Here is a 24,500-nt window from a genome sequence, read left to right as displayed (position 1 = left end):
TCTGCTCTGTGTCAGATAAATTTTTGAGCTAACAAGTTATCCTGGAGTCCATGCTAGGTAAGCTAGCCATGTGTTCTTATCTAATCTCACCAGAAAGATTTAAAGCGAAAATAATCCCAAGATATACGATTCTGCATTCTTTTCTCCAGTGTGTGTGTGTGTGTGTGTGTGTGTGTGTGTGTGTGTGCACGCATGTCTGCCTTCTCCACAACTATCCCTATGATTTTATTAGTAATTGGTGGTTGCTCGAAATCATCAAACTGGCTGCGTTCCTGTTTTTTCACAACATTTTTTGTTCATTTTCAGTTTTATGATTTGTGTCAAATGATTTGTGTCGGGAAAAACATTTTTTAGAAATGCCCTGAAGGAAGTGAGAGATTGTTGTTCAGTTTGGAACTAAAAACAAGTAAAACAGTTTCAATTTACTGGAAAGTTTTTAAATCCTCTAAATAGCTCAGTTACGCTGGGATTTTCTGTCAGTGGTCAGTAGCATCAGAGCAGAGGGTGTGGGTCATGGCTACAGATGGGTCAGCTGGATGCTGAAGCAGCCTCATAATGTGCAATAGGCAGTCTTCTGGGTTGGGTCTTGAAGACAGCTGCTGAAGGGAGGATTGAACTTTATTAATCTAGCTCTTTGGAAAACAGAAGGGCTTTATAGGAAGAAGACGAGAGAAGAAATGATAGAAAAGACAGAGTGGAAATGACGCAAAGTGTGAAAAAGCATTTATAAAAACAGAAAAGAAAATGGTATGCAAATCTCAGAAATCTGATGAGGGAAATCACCACCAATCTCTCAATATTATTATCCAAAAAGACAATTTTAGCTTTCCCGATTTTTGCCTTGGTGGTCGAGCTATCAGACTTTCAGGGGTGAGACGAAATCAGAGTGGCACAGTGACGAGAGCAAGCAGTTCATGCTCTGAAGGCCACAAGGCCAAAATGTTAGCATGCTTGTTAGCCTGGCCAAATACATTGGTGTGTTTGAAATTTGGCAACTTTCAAAATTTTGTGTTTGTGCTGATTTTATAAATGACTTTTATCCAACAAAGCAGTCACAAGATTGTGATTATACAAAGGTTTGACTTGGCTTGATCATTGAGATTTGATAGGTGACTTGAATATAACTGAAGGCCTGGAATAATGAGGCGTGGATGATATAAATAATGTCTTTTTTTTAGTTTTAATAAATAGGGCTTTAAGCTTGAACTCGTCTGTTGTGGGTGCTGTTCTATCCCACCTAGTTGAGCTGGTGACCCAGATGCCATAAGGCCTGGGTTCATATCCACCCTGGGCCATTTACTGCATGTCTTCCCCTGCTCTCTCCCGGCGTTCCTGTTCTGTCATAATAATAGCTAAAGAAAAAAAAGTGTCATGGTGTGCATGGAAAAACTGACTCATTCTAAAATTATTGTTTCTGTCTGATTAGAAAGTTTCAGGCTAAAACATACAAACACAGACTTTTGACAAATTAAAAGAAAAACCTGAACTCTTGACCTTGAAGGAATGGATCCAGTGAATGCAGCGATTATGCCCCACATTAGTATGGAATGTGGAACTGCTACTCTTGTTTACGTCTTTTCCACTGATGCAGACGATGCTCAATCTAAACCCCGTTTCACACATTGCAAACAAAATAAATGGTCCTAAATTTGGACGCTTTGAAACCACGTCTAAGTGAGGGGCTACTGCAATAAATTTACCAATGATTGGCAGATGCAGCCCACATATTTTGCCCATTAAAAATTCGCTCTTAAACCTGCAAATATGGAGGGTGGCTCTTAAAAGGCAAAGAGGCAGAAATGGCAACAAGTTGGCGTAAAAGAGGCGAGAGCTTTTTTTTAGAGCCAAAACTTTAAAGTTTAAAAGTACAAAAGCAGATTCCTTATTGAAGTTATTGCAGTTTTCTTGGTTGTCACATTTCTGCAGAAGCCTTTAAGCATCTATATCGAGCACTTTTCCAGTCTCACTGACCACTCAAAACACTTAAGACTGCGAGTCACATTTAAAACTACATTTAAAGAATCATTAGTCAACTCAAATTGTTTTAAAAAATTGCTAAAAAAGTAAAATGAAGTCAGACCTAAGCATGATGAAGAGCTGCTGGAGATGAGCTATGGTTTGGCTAATTTGGGTCAACAGGACTGTTGGAAGGAGCTGAGTTGTGCCATGGACTGCAGCACAGACAAAGGTGTTCTGATGGGTGGTGGTCTCTGTCCTTTTGGGTGGTGGGCTGCTGCCCCCCTCTGCTTCTTACTGTTGTGTGAGAAAGCAGCACCTCCGCTGTCAGACAAGAACTTTCTGCTGTTGACGTTGAGGTGAATCAGGGTCGGTTATCCAAATATTATCCGTTTCTCTGAACGATTATTAGCCCTCAGATTTATGACTCTGCTCGCTGCTTGCTGAAAACACAGTTTCAGATGGTGAGGCTGCTCTGGCTGCGTGCAGAGGCCCAGACTGTTGCTCTTGGGCACGATGGCAGCGGTGGTGATGGCAGCAATGGCAGCACAGTTTATAAGGCTTAGTGCTGAAAAATGGACCCCTCAGCGACATGTTGTGTTTTTAAAGAAACTGAACGATTGAATAGCAGTGTGTCAGATTGGGTGAATAAGCAGGACTGTGGCTTTATTTAACCTTCCATTTATTTTTGGCAGGCTGAATAAATCATGTGGCTATGGAAGATTTAACAGAGTGACAATAACGAGGAGAATCAAATGTCTACAGATATGAATACTACCCTTATGGGACGTGTTGTCTAAGGTTGAGAAAAAAGAGATCAAGGCAAAGAGATTCAAAACAATTGCAAAGCAGCAATGAATAAATGACTAAAAAAAGATACTAAAGGAATATGAATAGAGTCAAAATGACCATAAAGACAAAGATAATGACAATGTAGGGCTACTGAAGGCCTGCACGAACACAGCTGACCACAAAGAAACACAAAATGAGCGCAAAGAGAAGCAAAAATTTACCAGAGGTCTTAAATGACTACTGAGACACAGACATGGCCACAAAGGGGCACAAAGTGAACATGAAGAGAAACAAAATGATGGCAGAGACTCAAAAATGACCACGAACACATAAAATGGCTATATAAAGATCAGAAATCACCATAGAAAAACAAGTGAACACAAAGATGAATAAAATTGCCACAAAGTGACAGAAAAATAGTCAAATAGAGAGGTTAAATGACCACAAAGACACAAAAATGACAAAAGAGATACAAAACCACTGCAAACGTGGCCCCACAGTCCTGTAATCAAGTCAATTGTGCAAGTTGTGAATGCAGAGATCTTTTATAGTAAGATTAGAAAAAGGAGGAAGAGGTGAAGGAGAGCAGTGTGAGTGAGGACAGAGGAGGAGGAGACATGGTAAGATAACAGGGAGGAGGAGGAGGCAGATGAAGAGAGCAGATAACAGTGGAATTAGCGGATAATCATTGATTAGCTGTAAAAGTGAAGTGTGCAAGCATTGATCCGCTCTCAGGAACAGTTTTACAGGATTTGGACTGAAAAAGAAGAACGAGAAGAAGAAAACGGTGCGTTTAATACAAGAAGAAGAAGAAGAGGGTGGAGAGGCTGACTTTTTCCGTGGCTGATGTTTGTCTTTTATAACAGCTGACAGATGTGGTCAGCTGATAAGAAAAGCATGTGGTTGAGTTCTGAATAAAAGAAGAGCGTTTGTGGTTTAATGTTACCATATCAAGACTACATACTTATTAGCATGTAAGCTTTCTCATGTTTTAGTTCAATTATTACAAATGACGTTAAATTACACACAGTGTAGTTTTGATTTGAAAGCTTTTGGAAACTTACAGGTTAAGCTGGTTCATTATCCATATAACATCCCAGGAAGTCTGTTCATCTGGCTGTAGTATTTTCACTGGGAGAACTGCTTTGTCACTCATATATATATATACACCTTTCTGGGATTTCCTTACCTGTGTGATAGATCGTGCATCAAAACAAAAGTATTAAAACTTATTGCACAGTCATTAATTCTGCATGAAGGGTCTGAGGGCAGATTTGTTGTGTGATTTACAGTCTGGAAAACCCCTCAGAGGGAAATCTGTGATTTATTGTTTTCAGCTATAAATACCACGATTATATTTTGTGACTTGCAGTTACTTCAACTTTGCAGGTTTGCAAAAAAACCCAAAAACCTACATAGTGTTTTGTGTGTGTGTATTATGAAATAAAAAGTAGAATCAGCCATTGTGTGTCTGGGGGTCCCTTTCTTTTGAAGCCTCTGTTTTTACCACCACCATATTGGGTTTTTTTGGAGCTAGAAGTTAGCATAGCATATAAGGATTAGATGGTAGCATATTAAGTTGTTCAGTCAGCTACTGCTAGTATGCTTGGCTGGTTACTTACAGATGATTTCCTGTTAATTGATGCTAATTAACAAAAATACTAGGAATTTATTCACAGAAACCCCCCACAAACTTCCTGGGTGGGCGATATGATGCATTATGCCATATTATTTGTCAGATAATTGTATTTAAAATGTTCCAAAATGAACCAACAGCACACAGTGGAGATGAGGCCTAGCTGATGCACCATAAAGACAAAAGTTGGGCTACCCTGATCATTCAGGGTTTTGGCCTGGCGTTCTTAGCGCCAGTGAAGGGAATTCTTAATGGTTCAGCTCACCAGAAACAATTTGGAAAATTCTATGCTTCCATTTTTGTGGGAACAGTTTGGGAAAGGCCCTTTTCTCTTCCAGGATGACTGTGCCCCAGTTCACAAAACAAGTTCCATAAAGGCATGCTGGATAACTTTAGTGTGGAAAAACTGGACCGACCTGCATAGAGCCCTGAACTCTGACCCTAAAAATGTTCTTCTGGATGAACAGGCAAAAGTTTCCACAAACGCTGCTTGAAATCTTGTGCAAAGCCTTCTCAGAATAATGGAAGCTGTTAGAGCTGCCAAGGGAGGGATCTGTTTAGAATGGGATGTCATAAAAGCTGTGGATGCAACGCATAGGTCAGTCACAGGGATCACACCTGTGACCTTAAGCCTTCATAAGTTTGAAATGGTTGGGTTATTAAAAAAAATTGCCCTTTAACCCTTTAAAGCCGGTCGGAGCGGCACGCTCTGTTTTGCATAACTATTTTTAAATCCCTGTAGAACCGGAACCACGTAAGCTAGCGCAATAATTTTTGCATATGAAACCGGAGGAGTTGTACTTACATCTTATGCCATCAGCTTGTCCTCGGTCATGGTTTCCTTCCACATATAGCTTTGCAAATATTGCATAAAAAGCGCTTGCAGGAACAAAAACATAATATTCCAGAAACACGCTTTGCCGATCTGATCAGCTGTTTGTAACACTTCCCACATTGAAACAGACGTCAGCCCGAATGATTGCATGTCCGCCATTACCTGCCTGAAACCGGAAGTGACATCATTTTCGCGGAAAATGTAGTTTTTTACTTGTAGGCCTTAAAAGCCTATACTGGTGTTTTTATAAGTCATGTTTGACTTTATGCTTTTCTGAATAGTTGCTGGGATGCTTAGAACTCAAATTGCACTGCTTAAAATAGTTTTTTTATGCACATGCTGTTTTCTTTGCAAATTTGCATCATAGGATTGTTATTCGTTTTTCCTGCAGTATATAAAAATTGGTGTATCTCAAAAATAAAACTATGAAGACACTCAAAATAAATTTCCTGTTGTTGTAAGCTATTTTTTGCAACTTTTTTGTATTTAAAGTTTTGAGGGATAAGCGTCTTAAATTTCTCCAAGTAGAAATATATGTAAAAAAACAAAAACGATTTTCAATTTTTTTGTAGTTTATTGCACTTCTTTGCAATTAATGTAGTTACTATGGACTTAATGCATACATATTATTAAAATATGGGCTATAACAGTTGTATTGATGTATAGCAACTTGAAATGCTCCCAAAAATGGCACTACAGCATGTAAAAATATAAAGTAAGCTCTAGCGGACTTGGTTCTATGGTAGGTCTTAAAGGGTTAATAGGTGAGATGGACTCAGTTGTTATAAAGGGGGGAAATTAGTTGTAAAGACCATAATAATAACTGTAAGCACTTTTATTTCTGTATTAATTTTGCACATTTTAACATGAAAGTCAATGGAGACTAACTCACTTTTGGAGTTAGCCCCAAGTGCAGGACAAGATCAACTCACAGCAGAGAAACTGCACCTTTTTATTTTAACTTTTACATTTTTACTACTACTTTCAGGACATACAGTAAATATTGGTCATTGCTTTTTACTTTTGACAAAAAAAAAATCAATTAAAAATGATTCAAACTCAGTTATTCAACTGGAATTAAATACATATATTAATATATTAAAAGATCTTAAATCCTAAATATAGATAAAGTGCCCCCAAAGAGGGTTATGTTGTAAGATGGTGTTAAGGAAATTGTTTAGGACCCTCATCTTTGAATTTTATTTCTTTTCATGCTGTGAGCAGCACTCTAACCCCGACCTTAACCCTAACTTTTTTTTACACATCATTTAACACCATAAAATGGTAGTGTTCATTTTGAGTGTAACACACACGTTGCTTACTTTGAGTAACAAAGAAATTTATGTTTCAAGTGTGTTTGTGTTTGTTTTGGGGGTTTTTTCCCCTTTTTTTTGCAGTGTTTTGGGGCCTAAATAGAACATTTACATTTTCAAAGAAATCTAACATTGTTAAGATGCAAAAGTCTTCCCCCCAGCAATCATATTCACTCCTGAAGTCAGTCTTCCACCCTTTTTTCCCCCAAGACCTTTAAGAACACAAAGGTTATGGTATTAATTATCCAGTTCCAGGGGTTTTAATTAGTTACAAGTATGTTTTTGTTTTTGATTCGTATACTTATTACATATACAGGGTCCGTTATAAAACAGTTTTTGCTGTTTTGCAGAGAGATTTCAGACAAGTCTGTTGACACTTGGGGTGTGTGTGTGTGTGTGTGTGTGTGTGTGTGTCTTGACATACTGAAGATGGAAAAACTGAACTGTCACACCAAATATCACCTAATATTAACTTCATTTCATAACAAACAAAACTGTTCTCTGTTAAGATAAAAGCTTCAAACACACTCCCATATGCTTGTTTGTGTGTGTGTGTGTGATAGAGGAAGTGTCGTAACGCCTTCAGAAATGATAACTCACAGCTGCATTAGTGACTTACTGACACACACAAAGTGATAAATGCATTTAACGCACGCACACACTTGTCTCACTCATATCGTCGTCTGATGGCGAAGTGGCCATTTACATGCCAGTGTAGGTTCAGAGCGACAGCTAAGTGTTTTTAACTGATAGCTGAAATGCATTCCTGTCTGTAAACACACACACACATCACAGAGTATCTCTGCTCTTGGCCCAGACAAGGAGAAGATTTACTCTCTGTAATTAGGTCAGAAGGTCAAAACACTGTTGGTAAATTGTAGTCTCTCCTTCTGTGTGTGTGTGTGTGTGTGTGTGTGTGTGTGTGTGTGTGTGTGTGTATGTGTGCATTCCAGGGTGTTGATTGAGGCTGTGCAGGTCCCTCATTAACAGCCATCAATCACAAATACGTCCAAATTCAAATTCCTAAGCTCGAAAGCAAAAATTAATTATTAAATATTTAATCTATGAAAGCTACATACATCCATGCTCCAGGGTAACAAGTAAGAGTGTCTATTTAGTATAGCCTGGTGTGTGTGTGTGTGTGTGTGTGTGTGTGTGTGTGTGTGTGTGTGTGTGTGTGTGTGTGTGTGTGTGTGTGTGTGGACAGTGACAGAGCAGTAAGTGAAGACCTGACAGCAGAGATCAATGACTGAAAGAGAGAGCTGTAATCCACTCTCTTAAAAAGACACACAAGCTGTCACTGGTTTCTGTGTCTGCACGTGTGTGTGTGTGTGTGTGTGTAGGTGTGTGTGTGTGTGTGTGTGTGTGTGTGTGTGTGTGTGAGAGTGTGTTATTCTCCCCTCTTACCTCCAGTTTTCTGGTTCTTGTAAAGCCAAAGAGGCGGATGCAGATGGATTAGGCTCTCTCACCCTCCACTTCAGCTCTATTGAAAAGTTAAAACTAAATAATCCATTTTGCTTGACTTTATGTAACTTGCCACACTTTCCACAGTAATAAGGACAGAAAACATCCAATACTCAAAGTAAGGAGCAGATCTGAACGATCCTTCTCTAAACAATATTGTGAAATAGTAGTAGAAATGTCTGAAAGTGGATTTTACGCCACAGCTTGCACATGTAGTAACGTGTTCCTCGGCAGCACTCTGTGCAACATTAACTAAAGGTATTAACAAAACAACCACTAACTGATAAATGTCAAATGTGTTGTGTTGAAGAGATCAGATGAAGCTGCATTAGAGCTGCGGCGTATTTGTTACATTATTAATCTAAAACCTTAAAGGGAGGAAATGTCTTCATACTGCATACCTATATGTAAAATGTAATTTCTTGGTGGTGAAAGAGGGTAATTTTAAATAAGTACCTTTAAGTGTATTGTCAGAGCATAGTGCTTTACCACATGAAAGTGTGTTGTGCATGGCTTTCTCAATATTGTCAGGATTTTTACCAGAATTGAAAGATAAAATCTTAAAATGTTATAATTGTGATGAAAAGCTGTCAAACTCCGGCGTCTGCAGATTTATACATGGGAGTAAAATGGAAAGCTTTGCTGTGTTGGGAAAAAGAAGACAAGTGTGGATATGATGTGGTGTGAATTTTTTCTACTGTTTTATAAACTACATAGAATTATTTAGTAGATTAAACAAAGATGAAATGATGTGTTAGTCATTGCAGTTTCTTTGAATAAAGCTCCCAAGACACTGCGCTTCCAGCAGAAGCAACACTTATAGTGTGTATTATGTGTGGTCTGAGTGTGAGAAAATAAACCAGTGTGCTGCTGTAAGGGTCATCTGTCCCGAGGGTCAAACAAGGAGAATTTACTTAGCTTTAACAGACTGAAGCTACGGAGAAAAAAAAGTCTCGTTTTGTGACGACTGTTGTGCTCAGATGGAAAAATGACAGCTGGAGCCGTGAAGCCAATCCGGCAGCCTGGCAATGTTTGCAACATTTTCTGTCTGTTCAGCTAAACAACATTTTCTCTTTGGCCGTTTATCTCATGGCTGGAATTTTGTAGCGATAGATTTGATAAACACAGGCGGCCAAAATGTCTTTGACAGAACAGCATCGAGCTAGAAACCAGCTGCTGGTCTGAGAGGCCCAAGTTCACTGGAGCTTCAGATGTCATATGCAAACTCAGCAAACGGTGGCCCTGCCAATGAGAAAGTGACATAATATAATACCAAGGGTAAAACTTTAAATCAGCACAGATTCGTGACAAGAAATGGTACAATTTAAATGTACGTAAATAACTTTTAAATATGTTTTACTATTAAAAAGAAAAGTGAGCACAGCACGCGACTGGATGCTAAAACCATTTCAGGAAATTCAGAATGCTTCAATGAGGCAAGGACACAAATTACAAAAGGAAAACAAAAATTAAAAGTCTATGAAAGCAAAAAATAGAATTCAGCTAATCGGTCAGTTTTACCAAGAGTCAGACTAGAGTGCTGTTAATCCTACAGTGCACGACACCATTGGATCATCGCATGCAGAGGACTAATACTGAAACAAGTTTTAATATATTTTCTGAAGTACTTTCCTGTATATTTTGCTTTGTGCATTTTTAAAGCTTTAGGAAAAACAAATGCGCTGGATACGTCATTGTTGTTTGTCATTATCTGAAACAAGATTAAAAACCCCACAAAACACAAAAATATCATAAAAAAATACTTTTAATGACACTCATTCTCTACTGTACACGGTGAATGTGGAGCCAGCAGGTTAAATTTTTTAAAACTATTTTGGAAAATCTAAATGTTAAAAAAAATTAACAAGTAAAGTTCTGAGTAGAACAGAACAGTGATATTTGGAAGTGACTGAAATATCTAATGTTTCTAATCTCCATGATGCTGCATAATTATAAATAAAGCACAAGAGTTGGCAGTTCGTCTTGTAATCAGAAGGTTTCCGGTTCGAGCCCCAGCTCGGACAGTCTCGGTCGCTGACACTTCACCCGTTGCCTACTGGTGGTGGTCAGAGGGCCCGGTGGCGCCTGTGTCCGGCAGCCTCGCCTCTGTCAGTGCGCCCCAGGGTGGCTGTGGCTACAATGTAGCTGCCATCACCAGTGTGTGAATGTGTGGATGACTGAATGTAGTGTAAAGCGCTTTGGGGTCCTTAGGGACTGAGTAAAGCGCTATACATTTATACAAACACAGGCCATTTACCATTTACCATTTTACCTCATCAGTCATCCCCAGGAGAAATGTTGCTGTAGACAATAATTATGAGCCCTCATTTATTTAAAACAAAACAAAACAAACTTTACTGAGTGGCTACCTCCTGGAATTTAAAAAAAAAAATCAAAAGGGGAAAAACAAAAGAAAAAAAAATGTGCCAGAAACTGCAGTTCCTCTAATGTCCACTTGAGGCTGACTCCAAGGTGAGCTCATTCTTATACGTTCCCATATTATAAATATCCAGCAGAAGTAAACATTTTCACATTATAGTGCATGAACTAAAAACGATTTTTGGGATGCAACTTGGCAGTAAATAGCAGGTGTCTATGTCTCTGCATTGCACTCATATAGTTTATGAATGCAGCGTGCTAACCGAGCTCACCAAAGTTGGTAACTAACCATTTCTGTTTAATTATAGTAACCTCCTCCACCCCCTGAACCCACCCACCCCCTCCCACCCAAAAAATATGAGAATGAGGCTATAAAATGCCCCCAAACAAATGGGCAAAGCCATCATGCCTCTCACAGTCTTTATATGCAGTCTGTTTACTTAACTGTGTTAATCATAGATTGTTTTTTTTCACCAGCTTCTCATGTGAAGGTTTACTGCATAAATTAAATAGTATTTATCATAGAAAACTCAACATCTTTGTACATAGCACAAAAAAGCTAATTTGGAAGTTTTTGTGTCTTAATTATGTAAAACAGAGAAAACGTGGAAAGAGTTTCAGGCCACAAGATAAACAACCTAGAAAAAAATGTACACTTAATCATATAAAGTAGTTTATGTGAAATGGACAAAGATTCGCATAAAGGCAGGAGAGTGTGCAGGCAGTCCAACAGCGACAGATAGTAAAGTGCTTACATACAGAGAATAATAAATGAAGCTGTTTCCTCTGATTCTCACAGTCATTTACTGCATTGATTGTTTGTTGGCCGTATGGACAGCAGAGAGGCAGGCTATTGGCTCAGGTCATCACCTTATAAACACACCACAACGCCGCTTCAATACAGTCACACTGCATCTTTACCACGGATGGACGGAGGGATGGATTAATAATGAACACACACACAGACGGAGGCTAAGGGAGATCGACTCCTTTTAAGTGCTTATGATCACTATTAGCTGTGCACTCTTCAGATTTCTGTTGATTTATTTACTCATTTTTAATTGTCTCATCCCTGTTGCCTTTGCAGCAGATATCTAGATGTCATCTTCTCATATACAATTTACATCGGTCCAGTAATACTAGTGATCCTTTAAGTTACACATTCTCAAATCAATGTAAAATGATAACTTCAGACGCTCCATGCTACAAAAAGATCTGTTGTTGAAGGAACTGAAAGCTTGAATAGAGAATGAAATCCTTGAGCCTGAGGGTGGCACTAGAGGTCACTGGGTCATTATAAATACAAGAAACATTAAATCTCTGGGGAATGTGATCAGCAAATTTCCCACCAGTTCAAACATTTCATTTTAACGTTTTCCGTTTAAAAGTAGGACTTGTGGTTTTCTTTAGGGGAACAGACTGAGAGATCTCATCTTTGAGCCAGGAGCAACGGGGAAAAAAAGCAAGCTGCTTCTTCCTCTTAATGGACCCTTGTTTGGTTTACGTTTCAGCTCCATTTTTCTTATTAGATGTGCAGCCTTCCACTGTTGCTGTGAAAAAGTATTTTAGGCCTCGATGTTAAAGCTGGCAGACAGAGCTGTAAGGCTTTTAAGCAGGTGTAAATCAGGTCTGTGTAACGTTTAACGCCCAGCAGGCTGTAATCATCACAGCTCCAGCTGACTGTGGATAAGAGCCTAATGAGTAGTTGCAAAAGCTTGTTTAAAATATTTCAAATCAAATTAAGTTATTTGTCTGAGCTGCAAGTGCACAACTCAATATCGTTTTCAGTTGCAAGGGTTCATTCTTATGAAAAGAGGCTGGTACGTCATCGCACTTTAAATCTCCAAAAACTAAAACGTTTGGCTTTGATTTACCATAAATATCCTTACACCTCTTGTAGTTTTACAAGTACTCATTTAACCTAAACTCTGGGTATAACTATAGTGGAACTAAATCTTATTTAGAAAAAAGTCATATATTTTTAGCTTCACAAATTAATCTGCAACTTCCAGCATCATGACAAATGCAATCCTAAACGTTGGAGGAAATCTCCTAAAAAAAGTCCATTTTAAATCTTTGAGACTTCCTGGCAAATCAGAGCAGAGATTTGTGTAGATTCTGACTTTTCTTAGTCTCTTTTGCAAGACTTTTTATTCACCTTGTGGCTGCAGATTGTTTTACATCATCAATCTTTTATATTGGCTACTTTGCAATTCTTTTGGAGCTTGGCAGAGCAACAGAAACATTGTCTTCCTGTCTGAATTTTAGTTTTGTATTTTTTAAGTAATTTTTAACTTTTGCCTTTAAGTTTACATCCAGTACAGTCTAAGTTTGCATTGGTTTCCAGAGTGAATTCAGTAATTTCAGTTGTTAGTTAAAAATATTGATAGTCTCAGCTAAACTATAGTGTTTTAAATGAACTAAACTAGTTATTTGTTGGTGGAAATGTTGAACAGAACCTCAGAAAAAATTACCAAATGACCACAATACCTTGTAACGGTACAACACTCAGTCAATATAAACATCCCAATTCCACTAGTGTGTTGTCTGTTGACTAAAACTATAACTAATATAATTTATTATACTTTTCTTTTGATTTAAAACTATAGATAACAATAGATACAAATAGATTTTAATGGTAAAGATACAGATACAGACCACTGAGCTATGACATTATAATATGTTACAAACATTGTATTTCTTTGCCATTTTCCTGCCATTCTTAATTGAGGTTTGTTTCATTGTCAGTTTAGAAAATGAGCAAACATCTTTGACTTGTTAGTCGCTCAAAGTAAAATAATTCAATAGATATCTAAATCTGAAGGTTGCCTTTTTCAGCTATATCAATACTATCCTGAATTAATCACAACAAGCCCTTTGTTTTCAACTCTGATCATTTGTGTTTTCCAGATCTACGATTCAGAGGGAACATTACAGCACTTTATCGATGGTAATGATCCCAGTAAATCCAGCTGGATGAGGTATATTCGCTGTGCGAGACACTGTGGGGAGCAGAACATGATGGTTGTACAGTACAGGTAGGAGAAGGTCTTCTTTTCTCACATTTTATGTGTTTATTATCCACACTGTATACTTGCACACAAACAATTCACAATGTTACTTCTACAGTGGTTTGTTTGCATTGGGTCACTTAAAACAAAGGCAAGTTGTTCTGACTGGTTCCATGTAAAATTTGATTTGGCTACGAACACGCCCGATTGTTTAATTGCCTGGCAGTGGGCTCTAGCAGTGTATGCAAACTAAACATGTAAGAAGTAGCATTAAAAATGCATAAAGTAAATTACACTCCAATTTATCATCTCACAAGGTAAGTAATCTCTTGGAAATAATTTGCACAACGCTTTCACATGTGCAGTGGAGTAATGTGAAATAGCAACTTCGTTAGCATGCTAGCAAGGAAATGTTCACATATGGTGAAGGAACAATAACCTAATTTCATGCTAGGTTTGATAAAACAAGCAAGTTCAACATATGCAGCCTCCACCAACCTTTAAAAAAAAAAAACACTTCAAGAAACACTTTGTTGACCTTATGTGTTGAAGTAAACAAGCTTTGCTAAACACACCACTTTGAGTTTTCCTTTCCTTTTTTTAAAACAGATTTCTTAATTATGTTGGAGGGCTAGTTTTTTAGCTCATGAAATGCTATAGCCTCACAGGACAAGCACGTTATACATTTTATAGAGCATACTCATTGCCTTATATGCAACTACCTCGATAATGATAGATAGAGGTTTTCTTATACAATAAGTAGTTGTATTTTTCATATATTCTGTAAAATATGCTGTTAATGTTCACACAGTTGTCAAGTTTTAAAAGTAGGAATTATAATAATCTATAATGGAGTCTTTTCAGATTGAGATATCAGTACTTTTACTAAAGGAAGAAATAAAAATATCTTCACAACCACCAGTCGCTGTTAGCTAGAAAAATCACAGAGATTACTAGAGCATTAATTCTTTTTTCTTTAGTTACAAAAAAAAAATAATGATAACATTTCTTCAACTAGGCCAAGAGTAGCATTATACCAGAGAGAAACTTGAATTAATGGCACCACAAATGGCATGCTTTAGACTCATTTATTTGTGATGTGGTTTGAGTGATTGAGTTAGTTTGTTTGGTCTTTGACTTTGCCAGCTTTTCTGTGAAAGTAAGTGTATGCCACTGCAATATCGATTTTAAAAGAGAAAAATAAGAATGAAGACTAGTTTATTCATCTGAAATCAGAAGGGTTTGCAGTGCAGTTGCAGTGGCATAAAATTGTATCCAGGTAAGGCAGTAAGCCACATACTACTTCATGTGCCATTTTATTAGAGTTGTAAAATGTGCTGTCATGATATGGCAATCGTGTTAGTGTACACATTGTACCTTGGGGGTTTGTAGAGGAAGAGCTATGCACATTTTGTCCTTTAAACAAAATGTTTGCCCAACTGTGGAAGCAGTGACTCAGTACAACACCCCCCAAATGCCTCATTGCTTCAAGCCAACATGGCAAGATGAGCAGAGAAAAGACAGCCATGTAAATCCCATTCTCTAGCTGAGACCACATCTTCTTTTAGGTTTGATGCCATTTCTAGTAGATAATGCTAGGTAGCGTGAGTGCGAATTGAGGATGCGGTTTGGGGTAAGTCTCAGAGTGGATTGAGGAAGGGAGGAAAACACCCACCCACCCACCCACCCACCCACACAGACACACAGACACACAGACACACAGACACACACAGACACACACAGACACACACATCCCTGTTGAAATCACCCTCGACGCACATGACTGCAGTTGCTTGCTTCCTATTTTCTACTGTTTTACTGTACATCGTGACCTTTGTAAAAAAGACTCCAGCTTGTGATACTATTGGACTTTTCTTATTCAGACTCATTACAGAATGATTATTCTCTCTTATTTTGTTACATTTATAATGCTGCATTTAAGTAAAATTGAGTGGATGAGACATTGGAAATCTCAGCCTCTTTGACACAGGCCACTCTTGAACCAGAGACTGTGTCCGAAGCATCTTTCGAGAGCAAAGGAGAAAAAGAACTAGATTGTTGCTCTGAGATCCACTGGTTCATATGAAAGTACAATTTGCATTTAACTTCGAATTTAAGGCCTTAGAATTTGTAATTATAGCCATTTTCATACATTGTCCCCCATTTCCAGAGGCTCAAACAGTTTCCTGATCAGATGAGACTTGTTCTCTCATTAATTATTTTGTAACAAATGATGCAAATAAAACCCTCCATATGATTAGGTTGAAAAACAAAAATAATCCCTTTAGAAAGCTAGCAAAAATGTAAAGAATGACCAAATTGATTGCCGGGGAGAAGGCCGCTCAATCAAACTGGCCCCTCCACTGTATCAAAGTATAAGAAAAAATCCTGATATTTAAAATTATGTCAGTAAATCCATTTAATTTTGAGCCTCTGAGAATGGGGGACTATATTTAAAAACAACAACAACAACAACAAAACCCTGCTGTAATTCCCAAACTGCAGATGCAATACTTTTAGTTAAACTCCTCAAATTAAAGCTGAAAGTCTGCATTTTAATCACATTTTCAGAATCATCAGAATCCTTTATTAATCCCTAAGGAAATGATGTGGGTTACAGTTGCTCCAAGACAGTAACAGTATCATCCATCCATCTTCATCCGCTTTATCCGGGGCCGGGTCGCGGGGGCAGCAGCCTAAGCAAACAGTAACAGTATCAGACTAAACTAATTAAATAATACAATATGTTAATAGTTTACAAATTTAAGAAATTGCACTAATATATACAAATTGCTCAATTATAAATATCAAGAATATTGACAAAGAATTTTACAGACATGAGACTATTACAGTGGTGAATATATATGGTTGACATTTGACTCTAACCGGTGAACTTTGTCATTTGCTATTTTACTGTAGAGCGTGTGCAAAAAGGGTGTAAATATTACAGTGTTTACAGTGTATTAGATGGAGGAGTTGTACAGGGAGAAGTCCATGGACAGGATTTCCTGTGTCGTTCAGTGGTGCTTTTTGGTAATCTCATTTTGACTGTTTAACTTAAAATGAATTGTGGTGGTGTATAGAGGCAAAAATACAAGAAAGTCTAAACGTCACTGTAGTTTTAGAATTTTGAAACCTAGAAACGTCTTGGGATTTATACATAAAAATAGAAATGTTACACCTTATTCATCTGTTATACTTGCTTTTTGATCATAAAATCCCCAAAGCTCAATTTTTTTTTGCTAAATAAGTGTCCAATATTTCATAGATGATTCAAAACAAACTTTCCCTTTCGCTTCTTATCAGTCAGGCACACTTACCTGGTGAGAACTAGTGTGCTATATTTCATTTCATACAGTTTTTCCAACTTCTTATAAGCAAAATAGAAATGAAAGTTTGGGAATTTTTTTTTCAATTTTTATTATTAATTCATTAAGGAAGCTTAAATGTTATTTCAGTTGTTGTTCTGTCTGCTAATCAGCTTTTGGTTTTAGTAGGGGTGTATACATATATCAGTACATCTCTTTTTGTGTCATGTGTAAATCAGTCATTCCATGTCAATTCATCAAATGTCAACCTGACCATCAGAGATTTCCCTGAAAAAATTTGAGAGGAAACATGGTCTGAGGGACCAGACAAAGAGCAATTCAGAAGACCCCTATGAGCGGAAAACCAAGGGAACAGTTCACCTTGATAGGGTTACCGGGGCCCCGCCCTGGAGCCAGGCCTTGGGAGGCAGCGCGAGGGCGAGCGTCTGGTGGCTGGGCCTTAGTCCATGGGGCCTGGCTGGGCACAGCCCGAAAAGGGACATGGGCCCTGTTAGAGCCAATCTATCGAGAAATATTTTTCATACAGTTTCAGTTATTATGTTACATGTTTGATTTTGTATAATATGTTGTTAGAGAATATATGTTGCGCGTTTAATTTGTGTCGGGTAAGAAAACATTACAACGCATGTGTGGTAGCAAGTTAGAATGAGCCAGGACGGCAATGGAAATGTGCGCTGTAGCAGCAAATAGTTTTTTGACCGTGACATCGTTTGTTTGTATGTACGAGTCAGAAATAAATCTGGACAGCTCACATTAAGGTGTGGAAAAAATATTTTTTCAAAGCTTGGAACAGAAATTCGTCACTACAGGCCCATCTTCCTGGAGGCCCACCACCCACAGGAGGCACCGTGGGGGTCGGGTGCATTGTGTGCTGGGCCGTGGCAGGAGCGGAGACCCTGGCGGACTGATCCCCGGCTACCAAGACTGGCAATTGGGACTTCCTAATATGAAATTATGCAAAATCTCTTTGTAAAAAGAGTAAAAAAAGTATTTAATGGGATGAAGGTAGCTTTATTGTTAGATTTTTGTCTAAAGTTGTTTTGTTTAGGACCCCTGGGGTTAAAATTGCATTTGGTCAGTATATGAGAACGGTTATGAGACTTACACTAAAAGTATGCTTTAATAATATCAAATCATTTTACAGCCTTTTATTTGCAAATTGACTAATGGCACATTTTAATCAACTGTCAAACAGAAAAAAGAGAAATAAAACTTTGCAATCTTTGCAGTGTTGGCAAACCAACTTTAAAAAGTTGACGCCATGCACAAATGCTTCTGTGCTCACAACAATATTTTCGTCATATTCAGTATATTATATTATTTAATCATTATGCAAAAGTCTGCATTTGTAAGGAAAGACAAAACCAAACAGTGACCAAAGTACATGTAGCACATTTAAATATCTCAATCCTAAACATTTACGTTAAAACCTTTAGTCAAATAAACGCTTACTGTGAGAGAAGGGTACAGAATCAATTAACATGTAAGTACCTGTACATACAAACTGTTTCTCACACACTGTGTACTGTTGGAATAATTTATAGCTTCCTCACAAGCTGCATCATTTCTGAAAAGCTAATGTTAAACATTGAAGTAAAAATAATAAGAAACTTATAAACGCTATACCCCCTTGCAATACATTGTGTTTTGTCAGAGCTTTGATTTCCTCATTGTGTATTTGCCTGATATACTTTAGTCTGTCATTATGCTCTTGACACAGGCTTTTCATTTTCACATCATATTCTTGTTGTTGAGCTCTTAGTTTTGTATTCAGTTTGTCTTGGTGCTCTTGCTTCAGAGTTGAAAGTTTGTCTTCATGCTCTTGTTGTTGAGCTCTTAGTTTCTGATCATATTCTTGTTTTTGAGTATTCAATTTGTCTTGGTGCTCTTGCTTCAGAGTTGAAAGTTTGTCTTCATGCTCTTGTTTTTGAGCATTCAGTTTGTCTTCATGCTCTTGTTGTTGAGCTTTTAGTTTCTGATCATATTCTTGTTTTTGAGTATTCAATTTGTCTTGGTGCTCTTCCTTCAGAGTTGAAAGTCTGTCTTCATGCTCTTATTTTTGAACATTTAGTTTGTCTTGGTGCTCTTGCTTCAGAGTTGAAAGTTTGTCTTCATGCTCTTGTTTTTGAGCATTCAGTTTGTCTTCATGCTCTTGTTGTTGAGCACTTAGTTTCTGATCATATTCTTGTTTTTGAGTATTCAATTTGTCTTGGTGCTCTTCCTTCAGAGTTGAAAGTCTGTCTTCATGCTCTTATTTTTGAACATTTAGTTTGTCTTGGTGCTCTTGCTTCAGAGTTGAAAGTTTGTCTTCATGCTCTTGTTGTTGAGCTCTTAGTTTCTGATCATATTCTTGTTTTTGAGCATTCAGTTTGTCTTCATGCTCTTGTTGTTGAGCACTTAGTTTCTGATCATATTCTTTTTTTTGAGCATTCAGTTTGTCTTCATGCTCTTGTTGTTGAGCACTTAGTTTCTGATCATATTCTTTTTTTTGAGTATTCAATTTGTCTTCATGCTCTTGTTGTTGAGCTCTTAGTTTCTGATCATATTCTTTTTTTTGAGTATTCAATTTGTCTTGGTGCTCTTCCTTCAGAGTTGAAAGTTTGTCTTCATGCTCTTGTTTTTGAGCATTCAGTTTGTCTTCATGCTCTTGTTGTTGAGCTTTTAGTTTCTGATCATATTCTTGTTTTTGAGTATTCAGTTTGTCTTGGTGCTCTTGCTGCAGAGTTGAAAGTTTGTCTTCATGCTCTTGTTGTTGAGCACTTAGTTTCTGATCATATTCTTGTTTTTGAGTATTCAGTCTGTCTTCATGCTCTTGTTGTTGAGCTCTTAGTTTCTGATCATATTCTTGTTTTTGAGTATTCAATTTGTCTTCATGCTCTTGTTGTTGAGCTTTTAGTTTCTATCATGCTCTTGTTGTTGAGCATTCAGTTTGTCTTGGTGCTCTTGTTTCAGAGTTGAAAGTCTGTCTTCATGCTCTTGTTTTTGAGCATTTAGTTTTTCTTGGTGCTCTTGTTGTTTGAGCACTTAGTTTCTGATCATATTCTTGTTTTTGAGTATTCAATTTGTCTTCATAGTCCTCCCGTTGATCTTTAATTTGCTGTACATATTTTTTCTTCTGGTCTTGTATCCTCTCATCATTTTCTTTACTTAAATTTATTATCTTGTTGTCATATTCTTTCTTGAGATCTTGTTTTTGTGAAGCCATTTTGTTTTCATACTCTTCTTTCAGATCTCTCATTTCTTTGATATGATCCTTTTTCAGATTTCTTATTTTTTTCTCATACTCCTGTTTTATATCCATCTTTTCTTTGTCATTGTTTTCCTTCAGATTCTTTATTTTGGCTTCATTTTCCATATCTTGTTTATGGATCTTTTCATCATATTCCTTTCTTAAGTTCATTATTTCATCATCCTTTTGTTGCTTCGATATTTTGTTAATATAATCTTGGGCAGCTTGTGATATTCTGTTGCCATGACCTTGCAGTAGGTTATTAATTAACATCGCTATATTTGAACTTATGCTCAAAAATCCGGTGCTGTCTTCATGATCATCCTTTAGCTGCTTTATTTTGTCTTCGTACTGCTTTATCAGTTCCTGTACTGTATGTTCATATTTTTGGTTTAGCTTTATTACTTCACACTCTTTCTTCAAATTGTTGATCTCTTTGATGTGTTCTTCCTTTATATTAGCCATTTTCTTGTCATTCTCTTGTGTAATATCTGCAATGCTCTTATCATGCGTTTGCTTCAGATCGAGGATGGCTGATTCACAATCATCCAGCTCTTGCTTTAGATGTGCTACTGTTTCAATGTTTTTCTGCAGCAGCTGTGTTAGGTCCTCTAAGCGATTTATCTTCAGATAAAATATTTTGTGCTCATACACATGTTTCAGAGCCATTTTTTCTTTGATATGGTCTTCTGTGAGATTCTTTATTTTTTCACTGTGCTCATTTTTATTATACATTAGTTCTTCCTTATGTTTCTTTTTGAGATCTTCTATATATTCACTGTGCTCATGTTTCAGATCTGCAATCTGCTTTGAATGCTTTTTATTGAGGTCTTCTATTTTGTCACACTCGTCTGTCAATTTCATGCTTTCTTGATCTTCTTCCTTAGTTTTCACCAGTTCTTTGAGTTTTAATGCATAATCCTTGAGTGAGAGACGGACATACTTTAGGTAGTCTTTCTGTAGCTCTGCTTGCTGCTTATCATCCTGTTCTCTTTTAATTTGATTGGCTATTTCTAGTGCAACATATTTCATATATTTGTCTTTTTCCGGCCATTCTTCATTTTTCTTTGTTTCACCATCCAGTTTTGTTATTTTTCTAGAGCTTTCTTCCATCTGTATGTTTCTTTCTTCTTGGGAAAGCACAGTTTGCAGGCAGTAATCACTTGCTGTTGTCCTGTTATCAGTGAGCATAGTTTCTATCTTTTCCATCAGTTCTTGACGTCTTTTATTATTAAATAGATAATTTCTATCAAGTTGGATCTCATGTTGCCTTTGATTGCAGTCTTGAATTAATTTATGCGTAGGAGAATTTAAATTTAGCTTATTTTGTTTTTGTGTTATGATCACCATTGAGTGGTGTAAACCATCGTGACCAAACAAGGTTAGAATTGCCTTTAGTGCCAGCCGTTTCTCCTCAGTGAAATCGGAAGGTTTCACTATCACTAGTATCACAGTTGGTCCAGGTGTGCAAAGACTCATCAGGCTGTCCATTTCTTTTGTCACTGATAAGAATTGAAGATCAAAAATATCTGGGGTTTTCACTACTGTTAATAATGTTCCTTTCCATTCTCCATGTGCGTGCACACACTTCTTGTCTTTAAACAGTATTGAATGTTGAAAAGCTTTGCTGCATATAATCAAGTTGCCTAGTACTGTCTCGTCCCAGTCAGTACCTCCAAGTAGCACAATGTTCAGCTCAGAGCCTGCAAAAAAAAAAAGCCAACCAAAAAATATTACTGAAGAATATTACTGTATCACAGCTTATTCATTTAGCCCTCTGGATGCAGGTTAGGGCCTTTCATAGTTCTTGAATGACAAGTGAATGAAAAGTCTAATTAAAAAGCACATTTCAAATTAAGATTATGTTATTTACTGCTCTTTTTAAAGTGGCTAAAACTAAAATGTATTTATTTTGACATATATCAACTTCATAAATTAGCAGTAATAGTTTCGGGGCTTAATTTTAAAGCTTTTAATTGAATTTTCTTGGTTTGCCTGTAACGATTTTCAAAAATATCCCTGTATGCATAGGTGTATTTTATTGTTCATCACCATTACAACAAGATAACATCTTTAATAATACAGGCAATAATCCTTTATAATACTTAGTTTCTTCATCTTCTTGCTGTGATTAGAAATACTGTGAGATGTGAGCCAGCAAAGCCTTTTAGTTATGGAAATAGTGCACAAGACAGGATTTCAGCATATAAGATTCATGTATACTTACCTGACATTATTGGTCTTCCATTACAGCAGACAGCAGCGGCCATAAGCGATATTCTGGATCTATATATATATTCTGTGAAAAACAGTATGGTGTATTTATTCCAGTAACTTCAGACTGTGAATCCTTAGCGATATATGTTTTTATTAAAGATTTGAACATAATACAACACAAACTCTTGTAGAGGATATAAAGTCAGAGATATACATGTTTTGAAACGACAAGGAGCAGGCGCATCTAGCACACCCAGAGGTGCTGCAAAGAAATGACAGAGTGCAGCGACCAGCGCAACAAATTTTGGATCCTTAGCTCTTAGCAGTTTGCAGCGCATGCCGCGTCCGCTGTGAAAGGGTCTTTATGCTGCACAGTGTGACTCACAGCAATGGTCCCGGGTCAGCCCTGACTTTGTGTTGAAGTAATAATGTAAGTAAAGTAAAGTAGTACTGGTATTTCTGTCCTTTCAACAGCTACCAAAAGTTAAGGGACCTAGCTTGTATGAGCCTTATTTGATATTCATATAGAGATCCTCCAGCTTCAAACTGTATTACCCTTCCAGGACCTGAAGCTCAGTAAAGCACCCCACCCCAAATCTTTGACTTTTTACATGAGTTCTCAATTTAATATTAAAGGTTTAGAGCGTATTTAGATATGTGTCAAAAACCTTTTTGTTACTTATAGTTACAGAAATAAAATAACCAAACAATTCAATCTTCTCATAAACAAATAATAAAAAAAACAGAGTAGATTATGTTTTCAGTCACATGATAACATCTTGTGTGTTGAACCACGGTGAGTCTGGGACCACACAGATGTCAACTGGACAGTTTTGTTTGTTTTACAAACTGAAAATATAAAATACATTATCCACATCAGATTGTAAGTATTAAATAACTGACATATCACTGACAACAGTACAGTGCAATATTTAATTTTAAACAGTCTTTGAAATTTTAACTCATTTGTAAAAGAGAAATGAAAGCTAGGTGGTTAAGATGTGCGTGGTAAGGAGTAGCATGTGACTGTGGCAGTGGCATTTTCTGCATTTACTTGCACTTTCAACTTATCTTTATATATGCTTTTTATATGCGTATTACCTTTACATATGCTTGTATATGCCTATTAATATTTCAGATTTGTCACCAAAAAAGTTTTCACTCATTATCAGTTAGATAGCATATTTATCATTGTTAAACAGTGAAGTTCATTTGCAGAAACAAGAATGAAATGATCATTTTTTTATTGGAGTAGATAAGAAAACTTCTGGCTGAGAAAATCAAGTTCTGTATACTAAACATTTTAATGAAATAGACCAATCACAATTGATATTCTTAGATAACCAACTGACCAAAAAAAAGCAATCATTTGTAAGACTGAGTTCTCTAAACACACTGATCCCCCCAAATTAGAAATATGTATATTCCTTTTCCAGTTAGCACGTTTGATCTAGTTAAACATTTTACTATAAAATAGTTATATATAGTTTATACTATTTATAGTATTTCCTGCTGAGATTTACTGGATTTTTTCATCTTGAGGAACTCACCAGGTGAAGATTGTTGTGGTAGTCCTTACAGCGCATAAGGTCAAAGAGAAAGAAAAAGATGCAGATCAGAAAAGAAAAACAAATCTGAAAGCAATTTGGTTGAATTGGCAATTTCTTGGTTGAAGCTCCTCCTGCACAGGGCGTTACTTTTAAAAAGCTTGTCTAAAGTGAGCTCATTTCATTGCAAATCTTTGACTTTTTATATGAGTTTTTAATATAATATTAAAGATTTAGAGTGTATTTAGATATGTGTCAAAAACCTTTTTGTTACTTATAGTTACAGAAATAAAATAACCAAACAATTCGAACTTCTCATAAAATACAAACATCTGCTAAAAAAACAGAGTAGATTATGTTTTCAGTCACATGATAACATCTTGTGTTTTGAACCACAGTGAGTCTGGGACCACACCTATGTCAACAGGACAGTTTTGTTTGTTTTACAAACTGAAAATATAAAATACATTATTCACATCAGATTGTAAGTATTAAATAACTGACATATCACTGACAACAGTACAGTGCAATATTTAATTTTAAACAGTCTTTGAAGTTTTAACTCATTACAAAAGAGAAATGAAAGCTAGGTGGTTAAGATGTGCGTGGTAAGGAGTAGCATGTGACTGTGCCAGTGGCATTTTCACTTTCACTTGCACTTGTGGAAAAGGGGAAAAAATAAGATGTGCCCCCCCCCACCCTAATCCTCTTCCCTGCCTTAATGTTTATCTGGTGTGAAGTTTCAATGCCAGTCTCTATGCTGAGACTCATCAAAATAGGCATAGAAATGGT

The 24,500-nt window shown here is 36.9% G+C and overlaps 2 protein-coding genes across 4 annotated transcripts in view; one reads left to right on the top strand and one right to left on the bottom strand.

Annotated features, from left to right (window-relative positions):
* prdm6 (PR domain containing 6) overlaps positions 1-24,500 on the top strand; it is a 123,368-nt gene that overhangs the window by 26,702 nt on the left and 72,166 nt on the right. For all 3 annotated transcript variants that reach the window (XM_085179585.1, XM_085179584.1, XM_085179586.1), the window contains exon 5: positions 13,286-13,413. In XM_085179585.1, the coding sequence (XP_085035711.1) occupies positions 13,286-13,413 (128 nt within the window). The remainder of the gene's footprint in view (positions 1-13,285; positions 13,414-24,500) is intronic.
* LOC146506266 (uncharacterized) lies at positions 19,509-24,391 on the bottom strand. The gene is made up of 2 exons (XM_085179583.1): positions 22,172-24,391; positions 19,509-21,647 (listed from the first exon to the last, which is right to left on the bottom strand). The coding sequence occupies exons 1-2, from the start codon at positions 22,212-22,214 to the stop codon at positions 19,684-19,686; spliced, it is 2,007 nt and encodes a 668-aa protein (XP_085035709.1). The 5' UTR covers positions 22,215-24,391; the 3' UTR covers positions 19,509-19,683.

The sequence above is a fragment of the Neolamprologus multifasciatus genome, chromosome 12, assembly GCF_963576455.1.
Source record: "Neolamprologus multifasciatus chromosome 12, fNeoMul1.2, whole genome shotgun sequence".
Taxonomy (NCBI): Eukaryota; Metazoa; Chordata; class Actinopteri; order Cichliformes; family Cichlidae; genus Neolamprologus; species Neolamprologus multifasciatus.
The sequence above is the reverse complement of the archived record's forward strand: the minus strand, read 5'-3'. Positions and strand labels throughout refer to the sequence as shown.